The 14212-nt window shown below is 40.0% G+C and overlaps 1 protein-coding gene across 16 annotated transcripts in view; it reads right to left on the bottom strand.

The window, feature by feature from the left end:
* The window catches only part of SPIDR (scaffold protein involved in DNA repair), a 512165-nt gene that overhangs the window by 321976 nt on the left and 175977 nt on the right, over nt 1-14212 (bottom strand). For all 16 annotated transcript variants that reach the window (XR_008477199.2, XR_013527828.1, XM_078352483.1 and 13 more), the window contains one exon: nt 7641-7860. Coding sequence is in view for 11 of the 16 variants with exons in the window: in XM_078352483.1 (XP_078208609.1) it covers nt 7641-7860 (220 nt within the window). In the remaining 5 variants the exon portion in view is untranslated. The remainder of the gene's footprint in view (nt 1-7640; nt 7861-14212) is intronic.

Below are 14212 nucleotides of genomic sequence, written 5' to 3' on the forward strand. Positions count from 1 at the left end.
TATTGCAGGTACAGCTGCAGACCACTCCAATAAAGTTATTATCAGAACAAAGCAAGTCACATGAATTTTTGTTTCCCATTGTATATAAAAGTTATGTTTATATTATAGCCTATAAGGTGTACAACAGCATTGGATCTAAAAAAAATGTGCATACCTTAATCAAAAATGTGTTATTGATTTAAAAAAATGCAGCCTCAGTGAGTCATAATCTTTTTGCGGAGAAAGGGTCTTGCCTTGATGTTAATGGCTACTGACTGACTGGGGTGGTGGATGGTGAAGGCTGGAGTGGCTGAGGCAATTTCTTAGAGAGAACAATAAAGTTTGTTGCATCAATTGACTCTTCCTTTCCAGAAAGATTTCTCTGTAGCATGAGATACTGTTTGATGGCATTTACCCACACTGGAATTTCTTTCAGAATTATAGTAAATCCTCTAAAACCTGCTGGTGCTTTATCAATTAAGTTTTTGGAATATTCTAAATTCTTTGTTGCCATTTCAACAATGTTCACAGCATCATCATCAGAAATATATTCCATCTAAAGAAACCAGTTTCTTTGCTCATTCATAAAAAGAACTCCTCATCCATTAAAGTGAGGAGATTTTAGTATTCAATCCCAATCTTCAGGCTTTGTTTCTAATTTGAATTGTCTTGCTTTTTCCACCACATCTGCAGTTACTTCCTCCACTGAAGTCTTAAACCCCTCAAAGTAACCCTCTTCCATATTCCTGACAATGTTGATATTTTGACCTCCTCCCATGAATTATGAACGTTCTTAATGGGAGGTACAATGGTGAGTCCTTTCAGGAAGGTTTTCAATTTACTTTACCCAGATCCTTCAAAGGAATCATTATCTATGGCAGCTATAGCAAGACTTGAAAGTCAGAATTAACCCTTGATCCACAGGTTACAGAATGGATGTTGTGTTAGCAGTCATGAAAATAATGTTAATCTCCTTGTACGTCTCCATGAGAGCTCCTGGCTGACCACGTGCATTGTCAATGAGGAGTAGTATTTTAAAAGATTTTTTTTCTCCTGAGCAGGTCTTTAGTATTTAGTAAACCATGCTATAAACAGATGTGCTGTCACCCAGGCTTTATTATTCCATTTATAGAACACAAGCAAAGTAGATTTAGCATAATTCTTAAAGGCCCTAGAATTTTCAGAACGATAAATGAACACTAGCTTCCACTTAAAGTCACCACCTGCATTAGCCCCTAATAAGAGAGTCAGCCTGTCCTTGGAAGCTTTGAAGCCAGGCATTGACTTTTCCTCACCAGCTATGAAAGTCCTAGGTAATATCTTCCTCAAATACAAGGCTGTTTCATCTACATTGAAAATCTGTTGTTTGGTGCAGCCACTTTTATCAATGATCTTAGCTGTATCTTCTGGATAACCTGCTGCCGTTTCTCTGTCAACACTTGCTACTTTATCTTGTACTTTTATGTTATGGGAGAGTTTCTTAAATCTCATGAATCAACCTCTGCTAGCTTCAAATTTTTCTTCTGAAGCTTCCTCACCTCTCTCAGCCTTCTAAGAACTGTAGAGGGTTAGGGTCTTGCTCTGGATTAGGCTTTGGTTTAAGAAACTGTCATGGCTTTTTGATCTTACATCCAGACAACTCAAACTTCCCCCATATTAGCAAAAAGGCAGCTTTGTTTTCTCATTATTTGTGTGCTCACTGAGTAGCACTTTTAATTTCCTTCAATAACTTTTCCTTTTCATTCATAACTTGTGTAACTGCTTGGTCCAAGAGGCCTAGCTTTCAGTCTATTTTGCCTTTTGACATGCTTTCCTCACTAAGCTTAATCACTTCTAGCTTTTGGTTTAAAGTAAAAGATGTGGAATTCTTCCTTTCATGTGAACACTTAGAAGGCATATTAGGATTATTAATTGGGCTAATTTCAACTGTTGTGTCTCATGGGATGCAGGGCCTGAGGAGAGAAAGTGAGAAAGGGAAACATCCGATTGATGGAGCAGTCGGAGCAAACATAGTATTCATCAATTAAGTTTGCCATCTTATATGGGCACGGTTCATGGCACCTCAAAATAATTACAATAGTAACATCAAAGATCACTTATCACAGATAACCATAATAGATAACACAAAACTTTGAAATATTGGCATAATTATTTAAATGTGATATAGAGACACGAGGTGAGCACATGCTGTTGGAAAAATGGCACTGATAAAAAGTACAACATGTGTGAAGTGCTATAAAAGCAAAGAAGCAAAGCACAGTAAAATGAAGTGTGCTGTATTTGATGTGATCGGCTGCAGGGACTCTGCTAGGAGGTTTACAGATGACTTAACAATATCAAGGAGTCACAGCAGCAACAGCAAAAACAAAACAGAAACCCTATACTAAAACAGTTCCTAAAACCTGCTTTGAAACATCTGAAGTACATACCAAACTACACATATAACAGTATCTACTACATAGCTGTTTATGAGTAAAAGAACCAATATGTATCATATCCTGAGAATATGGAAAGTGTTTTTAAAACTGTATCACACTATGCAGTCATAACAAATGCTGAATGTGGTGTGATGAGACTGGCGGCAGCAAAGACACCTTCAACCTTTACAGGTTACTATGGAAATAATATATCAAAAGGCTCAAAACCCACTGGTGTTCTATGACCAAGAATTTCTACTTTTAGAAATATTCTATGAACTAAATCAGAAGGAAAGTATAAGTATAAATACTTCAACCAAGCAGTGATGAAAACAGCTCAAAACAGAAAGAAACCTTAAAAATCCTAAATAACAGGATGTTTAAATTACCACATAATCATATAGAGGAATACCAAGTAGTGACTAAAAAGATGATACGAATGGACCAATGGAGGGGTATTATCCTGACAATGGGGAAAGTCAGACTTCACTTTTCCAGCATACTGGGATGTGTATTAGGAGATGCAAAGTATCTGGTACAGGGGATACCAATAAATACTTCTGAATGAATAAGAGGTGTCCTGGTTGTCCCTGGATATACTCTCACACACTCAACCGCTTACCTGTCCTCCTTCCGGCATTAGGGTTCATGACAGGATGTAATTAGGCAGATGGTTTTTACCTTCCTCTCTCCCCAGTATCATTATAGTAAATTGCTTCATTTGCTTTTTCTGGTATATCTGCATTCAAGTGGTGAGATGTTTCTTTGGAATCATTATAAAGCTTTCAGTTTCCTTGAGTAGTAAAAGCTATTTATTCATTAGTTAATAAATGCTGAAACTATGAAACATGGGATTCATTATACTAGTTTATTTTTATATGTCTGAAATTGCATAGATTAATACATTTTTAATAAGTTGGTTACTGTTATATAATTCTATGATTATTTCATAATGCAATTAATTGGAGGCAAGGCATTTTATTTCTATCTTTATTTTCAGACTGCCAGAGGCAAAGCTGCATTACCTCTCACTGGAATCCAATGAGAATTTACTAGGCAATATCTACAGAGGGCTCTAAAGCTCCCTGGGGTAAGCAGCCATTGTACCTAAACTCATATTTATTACTATAGGACAAATAGGAGCATCTAAAGTTTATTGATTCTTTTTAAAAAAAACTGTGCCCATGTTAAAAAACAGTTTAAATGAACACAGAAGGGTGCTAGTGGGAAAAGGATAGCTAGCCCACAAGGAAAAATATATTGACTATGATTTGTTAAGTTTCCTTAAAAAAAAAATAAAAAAATATATATATATATTTATTCATTTATTTTGCGGGGGGCGGGGATGGAGTTTTGCTCTCATTGTGCAGGCGCAATCTTGGCTCACTGCAACCTCTGCCTTCCAAGTTCAAGCGATTCTCCTGCCTCAGCCTCCCGAGTAGCTGGGATTACAGGCATGTGTCACCATGCCTGGTTTGTATTTTTAGTAGAAACAGAGTTTCTCCATGTTGGTAAGGCTGGACTTGAACTCCTGACCTCATGTGATCCACCTGCCTCAGCCTCCCAAAGTGCTAGGATTACAGGTGTGAGCTACCATGCCCGGCCAAGACTAGTCCTTCAAAATTATTTTGGTTTTCTTTCATTAAGTATGAGAGTTTTTTTTTTTTTGGAGACAGGGTCTTGCTCTGTCGCCCAGGCTGGAGTGCAGTGGTGCAATCTTGGCTCCCTGCAATCTCCACCTCCCAGGCTCAAGCGATTCTTTCACCTTAGCCTGCCGAGCAGCTGGGACCATAGGCACACACCACCCATACCCAGCTAATTTTTGTAGTTTTAGTAGAGATGAAATTTTGCCATGTTGGGCAGGCTGGTCTCGAACTCCTGACCTCAACTGATCTGCCCGCCTTGGCCTCTGAAACTGCTGGGATTATTACGGGCATGAGCCAATGTAAATGGTCTCTTCTATCTTCTTAAGTATTATATGCTGAATATACATAAATAATCTCTTGACAGCCTGCAGGAATTCCTGTGGAGAGCAACACCCAAGGGTTGTTTGGTAAGACCCAGACCTACAAACATTCCAAAGTCCAATGATAATAACTCATTTACTTGTAAAGTCTAAGAAGCCGGTGGGATTTAGAAATTCTTGGTCATATAAATCTTTGGAGATAAACTTGATCTAATTTTACTTCTCATAAGCCCAAGAAAATGTCCTACATTTAAAGCCTCTTAAACATCTTCCCTGAAGAAAAATAATCATATAGATATTTTTTTAAAAAACTAGGCCATTTAATAAATGCATTTAAAAACATATAAAGGTGTGCAAAAAAAAAAAAAATCAGAAGTTGAGAAGGAGTCAGCCCTGGTGGCTCAGGCCTATAATCCCAGCACTTTGGGAGGCCAATGTGGGACGACTGCTTGAGGGCAGGAGTTTGAGACCAGCCTGGGCAACATAGCAAGACTCGGTCTCTACAAAAACAAATAAAAGAAAAAAGAATTTAAAAAGTTGAGGGGAGAGGAGATTTTTAAAAAATAACAACAATAAAAGGCTCTGCTACCACAAATAAACTTAGATGTTAATAAGAGAACTAAATTCTACAAGGGAGTAAAACTAAGGTGGGAACCAAGAAGGTCTGAATGAGGACAGATTTCTGAAGGAGGGAAGACAGTTTCAAGGTAAGAGAGGAGATGCTGATAGAAGTTCTGTGCTGCTGTGTGCTCCATGAACGCAGAGAGGGAAGCATCAAATCAGAACCCTGCCAGCCACTACCTTGAAAGCCATGCTCCATGAATGTAGATTAACCTATACTAATAAACCTATTGATCTGTTTTTAATCCAGTAAATTAAAACTAAAGTTATTATAGAAAAATAGGCAGAATTACATAAGTTACATAAAGATTATATATAGTCACTGGGATGTGTTAAATACATTATAATTGAATATTTAACCATTAAAAAAATGCTGGAAGATTATACTCCAAATTGTTAAAAGTGGTCATCTAGAATGAGTGTGATTAATTGAAGAGGTGGGGGTAAGAGGATTCACTTTCTTTTTTTTTCTTTTTATTTATTATACTTTAAGTTCTGGGGTACAAGTGCAGAACGTGCAGGTTTGTTACATAGGTATACACATGCCATGGTGGTTTGCTGCATCCATCACCCCATCATCTACATTAGGTATTTCTCTTAATGCTATTCCTCCCCAATTCCTCCACTCCCTGCTATCCCTCCCCTATTCCCCTACCCCTGACAGGCCCCGGTGTGTGATGTTCCCCTCCCTGTTCTTTCTAAGGTATATATTTCTAAATTGTTTTAACTTTCACGATGGATATTTGAAAATAAATGTTTAAGGCAAATATTTAAAGCAAAAAAGAAAGAAAGCATGATTAGGAGGAAAGTTCTAAAAAATAAGCTTAATGAGATGTAAGTAGTCATAGCAGTTACTGAAACATCATACAAAACTATAGTAATTGAAATAGTGTAATACTAGCATGTGCAAATACAGTTACATTAAAAGAGCTAAAAGCCCAAAAATATATGTAGGTATTTAGTACACGATAAAGGCAGCATTAAAATTATATGAAGAAAAGACCCAATGTTCAATAAATAATGTTGAGATTCTTGGTGGCCAATTGGAAAAAAATAAAATAGCATTTGCTACCTCACATAGTACACATAAAGATAAATTCCAGGAGTGTCAAAGACTTAAATGTAAAATTTTTAAAAATCCATGAAAGTATTAGAATAAAACATATAATAATTTTTACACCTCACAGTAAGGAAAACCTTTCTGTCTATGATACAAAACCTAGAAGCCATAAAAGATAGGTGAAATAAACCACAGAAAAAGAGAAAATTTCTGCTCATCAAAAACAAAGCAACAAAACAAATCCCTCCCCCAAAAATGTCAAAAGTCAAATGACAAATGAGGAATGAACTAAGTGCAATGTATATGACTGACAAGGCGCTTTTTTTTTGAGATGGAGTTTCGCTGTTGTTATCCAGACTGGAGTGCAATGGCACAATCTCGGCTCACCTCAACCTCCACCTCCTGGTTTCAAGCAATTCTCCTGCCTCAGCCTCCCGAGTAGCTGGGACTACAGGCGTGCACCACAATACCCAGCTAATTTTTTTATTTTTAGTAGAGACGGGGTTTCACCCTGTTGACCAGGATGGTCTCAATCTCTTGACCTCATGATCCACCTGCCTCAGCCTCCCAAAGTGCTGGGATTATAGGCATGAGCCACCGCGCCTGGCCTAAGGTGCTTTTTAAAAAAAAAAAAATTATAAAAATGTTGGTAGAAATCACTTGGACAAATAGTCTAAGAGAAGAAAGGAATTATCAATGGACATAAAATGAAATACAAGTGATTCTTAAACATGGAGAAAAATGCCTAGGCCCATTTTATATAAGAGAAATACAAATTAAAATGATAAACACCATATTTCCAATTTTTAACTTGGTCAAGATCAACAGAGTAGGTTTGTAAAGGAAAAGAAATCAGCACTTCATGCATTGCTGGTGGGAATGTAAAATGGTGCCATTTGACAAAGTCTGCTAAAATTAAGGAGGCACATATCCTCTGATCCAGCAATAATAATACTTATAAAAATTTATCCTATAGCCCTTCCTCATACATAAACAAATGGAAACTTACAAAAAATTACCAACAAATTAATAATTGGCTCTTAAAACACAGATGCTCAAACAATCCCTCAAAAGCAGTAAAATTTTCTTCTATTCATGGTAAAAATCAATATCCCATTGCAAAAGAAAACATAGTATCCTTTAAAATAATTTCTGATCATTTTTGCTCCTGCAATTCAAACCCTAGTATATCTCAGTTCATGCTTTTTATCCTCCCCTCTCAAGTGACTAAGAAATATTTAATTAATAATGTGTGTTATCCTATTGTCATATAATGTCTCTTAATAAAATTATTTTTCCAAGAAATATAAAAACAAAAACAGCCAGATCTTATAACACATCACTTGGGCAAGAATTTTAATATGGCTGTTTCCTCAACCCTCTCATCCCAAATTATCAGAAATCTGCTGACAGAAGTAGAAACAAACCATCAGAGACAATCCAGTGCTTCTCTGACAGAAAACCAACGTCCAATCCTGGCTCTCTTCCTCTGACATTGCTCTATGATAAAGTGACAAAAATGTTCCTGATAAAAACTTCTTTTCTTATGAGGCTGACTCACAGTTGGTGACTGCTGGATTCAGTTCTGCGCACTCACCAGGGAGGGAAGATCCGGACGACGTCCTGGGGACGGCCCCTGAGGTAGCCTGCAGTCTCCTTGGTGAAGAGAACTTTCAGGCCAGCCCCAGGCCTGGAGGCCACACCTCGGGAGGGGCTGGTGGCTGGTGGTCCCAGTAACTGCTCACACATGGCAACCTGCATGGCACATTCCTCGTGCAACTCTAAAATTTTCACAGTTAATACACCGGATTTTCTACCTAGAGGTTGACGAAAAGAATAAAGCAAAAATGAAGTCAAAAGACAGATAATTAAAGTGTGAATAAAGAGTCATGAAAAAAAGATCCACATGCAGATAACACTCTTTGCCTGGAGAAAATGGTCTCTACATTTTGCAAAGTAAAACAGAGATATTACCATGCTCACTATAACAATGTTCTTCAATCAAAATAGGCTTGCATGTTGCATTTAATATATGCATTTTAAGCAACATAAACAGTCTCTGTCATGAAGAAATTGTTTTGTATAAACAGAAACCTTAGACCCATAGACCCATCATCTTAAGGAGCATGCTTTTTACTCCAAGTCTCAAATCCTTTGATAACCACAAGGAGAATATGGCCACTGTGGATTCTTCTTGTTAAGGATGAACCTCTTCATGATGTTTTTATTCTCTGCTTTGATATCATGTATGTTACTAGCTAGCTGCAACTGTTCCAATGATCAGAAAGGCTAACAGTTGAAGAGTTATGTGGACTGCTGGGTATTAGAGCTCTAGATTGAAATGAGTGAATCTGATCTGGATTCAAGTACTGGTTTCCTTGTTAAGTTGGCTAAGTTCTTCAGCATTCAACACTTCCAATTTTCCCATGTGTAAAATGGAGATCCTGCCACCTGTCCCAGGGAACATTTGCTGGGATTAAGTGAGATAACTAAAGTTTAGAGTATGCATAGCCTCTACCCCAGAAATCCTAGGTAGGTACTCAGAAACTGTCAGATGCACCAGGAGACCTAAACAAGAATACATATCTCAGTGTTGTTTATACGAGTAGAAAACTGCACCCAGCATAAATCAGTAGGATGGGCAAACCATGGTGTGTCACATAACAGAACACTGTATGGCACTTAAAATGAGGTGAAACAGATTTGTAAGTTATCAGATAGAGAGGTCTTAGGAAAAGAAAGGGGATAAACAGGATATATAGAGTATGACAACTATAATGTAATTTTAAAAACACAGACATCATGCGATATGTTTATGAATACAAGTATAAAAATATAAATAGAAGGATTCACAGAAAAGTCATGACAGCCACTGTCTCTAAGGAGAGAGAAAGAGGAGTATGACTCAGGAGGGGAATCCAGAGGGTTTCAAATTTGTGTGTCATATTGTTTCTATTATAAAAGTATGAGAAACGAAAAAAACGAAGGATTAACATGTGCTACTAATTCTAGGTTGTGAGTATGCTTATGTGTTTCTATCACTCTCTGTGCGTTTTAATTTAAAAAAAATGAAAAAATACACAAATTAAGAAGAGCAAAAATGAAGGGTACAACATACCATCTTGTTAAGAACAGATACTCACCAATATGAGTTTCTCTACCACTTCAGCCCACTGGTTAACAGCGAATAATAAAAATTAGTATTTAAATGGTGCTAAGATTTTAGTTGTAAAGTTTAATTATATTTCTATTTCTTTCTCTCTCTTTTTCTTCATTCATTTCCCATTCTACCTCAAATTTTCCATCCTTTCCTTTATCTAGGAGTCCATGGCACATGCCCATATACTGGGCCCTGGGCCACAATGCCTCCCCTGAGCACTGTCTTGACAACTATTACTTAAGGCAAGAAAACAGAATGAGGGAAGGATATGAACAAGTATAATGTACAAGCAGCATATGAACAAGTTTCTGCAGGTCACTCTAGAAGAGGGAACAAAGGAGTGAAACCAACTTGCAAAGAAAGGCACTAAGAAGTGAACACACAGATGCCCTGCAACAACAGGTGTCTTGTTAATGAAAAGTAGCTCATCTTTAATTGATAAATTGGAGAAAAAAATCAAGATAATATGGAGGTCACTTCAGCCCATAAAACTGTTCCTCAACAGGGCAGCCAGAGCAGTGTGTGCAGAATTAGAGTCTCCAGAAGCAAAGGGAAAAGCCCTAGATTTAGGAGCTACAGTGGCTGCAGGAGCATTTTGAGACATAATTTAAAAATTGTTGAACTTGTACCTATACTCAACTCAGGGCTCATCGCCAACATGCACAGGCCTGAAGCCTCCCCTGTAACCCACTGACAGCAGCAGCTATCAGGGCTCCATGGCCACTTCCGCTCTCAAGCACCCAGTGGTCTGCTCAAGTTCAAGTGTGCCAGCTGAGCACAGGCATTTGGTTCTGCGCACTGCAGTATTCTTGTCATGGGCAGCTCCACAGACCCTGACAGATTTTATCAATGCAAGCTATTATAGAAATACATAAATAGTATTATAGAAGAAATACTTACATACCTAAGATGTATCATACTGCCTGACTATAGTTTCTTTGAAGATTTCCATGATAAATCCTGACAATATTCCAGAAACTATGAATTGTGATTAAGATCTATGGCACCAAATAACTTATAGAATAACATTTTATGAAGTTAGCTATCACCCGCAGCACTGCACAGGACAGCTCATGTGGTGACTAAATAGGCCTTGGAAGCAATACCGAGCGGTGCTCCTATGACTGTGCCACCAGGTCGGGGACAGGGCTACCCTCCCCACCGGGCATTCTAAAGCTCTTCCTACAAAGCACCCTCCAAAGCCTTCCTTACTAGGAGAAAATAAAGCAGGGTAAGCTCCTCCTTGTCTAAGAGAGAAAAAAGCAAGGGCAATTTACACTAAAAATGTGCTTGAGGCAAGCTTTTATTTTATTTTTAGAGACAAGGTCTCGCTCTGTTGCCCAGGCTGGTGTACAGTGGTATGGCCTTGGCTCACTGCAGCCTCAATAACCTGGGCTCAAGGGATCATCTCACCTCAGCCTCTCAAGAACCTGGGATGACAGGCTTGCACCACCAAAACATCCAGCTAATTTTCACATTTTTTTTTGTAGGGATGGGGTCTCACTTTGTTGCCCAGGCTGGTCTTGAAGTCCTAGGCTCAAGTGATCTTCCTGTCTCAGCCTCTCAAAGTGCTGGGAATACAGGCGTGAGCCACCATGCCTGGCAGAAGCAAGCTTTTAATCTAAGCAGGGGATATATTCATTTTACAAACAAAGAACAATGTGTTGCAATTAGATGACTAGTACATAAAAGGCCATTTTAGTGCTACCAGGCAACATTTTCCATAACTGCTACAAGACAGCCAAAATTTCACCTTGTCCAGGAAGATTTTTCTGATTACCAGCCAGAAGAAACTATTCCTTCCCTTCAAAATCTCCAAATACTTTATCTATGTCTCTCTTATAAGAGCATCCTCAGTTTTAAATACAGACAGTAGTAGCTACCCCAAGAGCACTAAAATCACAGACGCAATGCAGCAAATGTACCACAAGGTGCCTGGCCTGGCACACATGCAAGGATGGCAACCACTGTCACTGCCATCAGCTCTTCAAGGCATTTTCAAGGCCAGTCTCTTACTTGATCCACAACAACCCTATGACATAGGTAAGGAATGTATCAATCTCCCTTTTTGGAAGATGAGAAAACTGAAAAATAAAGCTAAGTTGCTCATGTGACTTTCTTAAGAACAGAGAACACAGCGGGGGGCATCACACTACCGGATTTCAGACTATACTACAAGGCTACAGTAATCAAAACAGCATGGTACTGGTACCAAAACAGAGATATAGACCAATGGAACAAAACAGAGGCACCACAACATATCTACAACTACACAATCTTTGATAAACCTGACAAAAACAAGCAAGGGGGAAAGGATTCCCTGTTTAACAAATGGTGTTGGGAAAACTGGCTAGCCACGTGCAGAAAGCAGAAACTGGACCCCTTCCTGACACCTTACACTAAAATTAACTCCAGATGGATTAAAGATTTAAACATAAGACCTGGCACCATAAAAACCCTAGAAGGAAATCTAGGCAAAACTATCCAGGACATAGGAGTAGGCAAGGACTTCATGAACAAAACACCAAAAGCATTGGCAACAAAAGCCAAAATAGACAAATGGGACCTAATCAAACTCCACAGCTTCTGCACGGCAAAAGAAACAGTCACTAGAGTGGATCGGCAACCAACAGAATGGGAAAAAATTTTCGCAGTCTACCCATCTGACAAAGGGCTGATATCCAGAATTTACAAAGAACTCAAACGGATTTACAGGAAAAAAACAAACAAGCCCATTCAAAAGTGGGCAAAGGATATGAACAGACACTTTACGAAAGAAGACATATATGAGGCCAACAATCATATGAAAAAATGCTCATCGTCACTGGTCATCAGAGAGATGCAAATCAAAACCACATTGAGGTACCATCTCACGCCAGTTAGAATGGCGATCATTAAAAAATCTGGAGACAACAGATGCTGGAGAGGATGTGGAGAAAAAGGAACACTTTTACACTGTTGGTGGGAGTGTAAATTAGTTCAACCATTGTGGAAGACAGTGTGGCGATTGCTCAAGGCCTTAGAAATAGAAAATCCATTTGACCCAGCAATCCCATTACTGGGTATATATCCAAAAGACTATAAATTGTTCTACTATAAGGACACATGTACACGAATGTTCATTGCAGCACTGTTTACAATAGCAAAGACCTGGAAACAACCAAAATGCCCATTGATAATAGACTGGATTGGAAAAATGTGGCACATATACACCATGGAATATTATGCAGCAATCAGAAATGATGAGTTTGTGTCGTTTGTAGGGACATGGATGAATCTGGAGAACGTCATCCTCAGCAAACTGACACAAGAACAGAAAACGAAACACCGCATATTCTCACTCATAGGTGGGTGATGAAAAATGAGAACACATGGACACAGAAAGGGGAGGGCAAGTGGGGGGGGAGGTGGGGAGGGATAGCCTGGGGAGAAATGCCAAATGTGGGTGAAGGGGAGAAGGAAAGAAAAGCACACTGCCATGTGTGTTCCTACGCAACTGTCTTGCATGCTCTGCTCATGTACCCCAAAACCTAAAATCCAATAAAAAATTAAAAAAAAAAAAAAAAAGAAGAGAGGATGACTGGCATGTCTAATCCGAATAATCAAGTATCCTTACAAGCCAAGGACCAAAATATTTCTCAGATAAATGCCAATTGTGAAACCCCGTCTCTACTAAAGATACAAAAAATTAGCTGGCCATGGTGGTGCGTCCCTGTAATCCCAGCTACTCAGGAGGCTGAGGCAGGAGAATTGCCTGAACTGAGGAGGCAGAGGTTGCGGTGAGCCGAGATCGCGCCATTGCACTCCAGCCTGGGTAACAAGAGCGAAACTCCGTCTCAAAAAAAATAAAAAAAGAAAGAATAAGAAATTGTGAGTGATCGGTTTTCCCCCCTACTTCATTCAGCTAAGACATAGGGCTTGTTTAAAATGCAAAGACAGACAATGCTTCAGGTTGAGAAATGGACTCCGTGAGACCTACTGCTGTGGCTGGACACAGTGAGGGTTTCAACAGAACTTGTACTGAAAAAGAGGATACCTAATCAAGTGCTAATCACCAAAGAGAATGTGCCACAAAGAGACCACAAATACTAATATACAATAGCAAAGACATTAAATGATTAAGAAACAGGAACAGGGGGGGAGGACTCAAGATGGCGCTGTGAGAACAACCCAGGATTGGAGTTCTCGTTGTGTCTGCGGAGAGCTGAGTCTGAGCTGCATTTCCAGACTGATCTTTGTTGCTCACGGAACGGGGAAATTCCCAAGTGAAGAGGAGATGCGGGACGCCAGGCAGATATTACGCCTGGCGAAGCCGGCAGCCGGGGTGGCGGCGGCCGGCCCTACCCAGTGCTCCCCACAGGGCGCACTTGTCCGGGTGCCCCGTTGAACCGGCAACTGGAGACGTGAGAGGGCTGGACTTGAGACTGAGCTAGACTTGAACAGTGGGCCAGCCCAGGGGATTGCAGGAACAGAGCGTTAGGATTGGCCCAGTGGGACGAACAAAACCGCGATTTCAAACAAGCCCCATGCAGACGGCCCGAGACGCTCTGAGGGGGAGGGGCGGCCACCATTACCGAGGTAACCCGCCCCAACTGAGATACACGCCCATTGCTGACGCAGCCAGCCGTTCCCGAGGCAACCCGTCCCTACTGAGATACACGCCCACTGCTGACGCAGCCAGCCGTTGCGGAGGGAACCCGTCCCTACTGAGATACACGCCCACTGCTGACGCAGCCTGCCATCGCCGAGGCAACCCGCTACAACAGAGAGACTCTGCCGCAGGGGGTGGCGGAGAACAGCAGAACAGCAGAGCCAGGGCGAGCCTCACAACAGCAGGGCGGAGCCTCGGCAGGCAAACAGTGGCTAGTCTGCATCCTAGCTGGGCAGGACCTCAACGGACATCAAAAATAAAGCCCAAACCCCTCAACACAGCATTTGAGAAAAAAAAGGGTTTTTTTAATGAGCTCTGTTGCAGCAGAATCAAACATAGCAGCCTAACAGCCCTGAAT

Source organism: Callithrix jacchus, chromosome 16, assembly GCF_049354715.1.
Source record: "Callithrix jacchus isolate 240 chromosome 16, calJac240_pri, whole genome shotgun sequence".
NCBI classification, from domain to species: domain Eukaryota; kingdom Metazoa; phylum Chordata; class Mammalia; order Primates; family Cebidae; genus Callithrix; species Callithrix jacchus.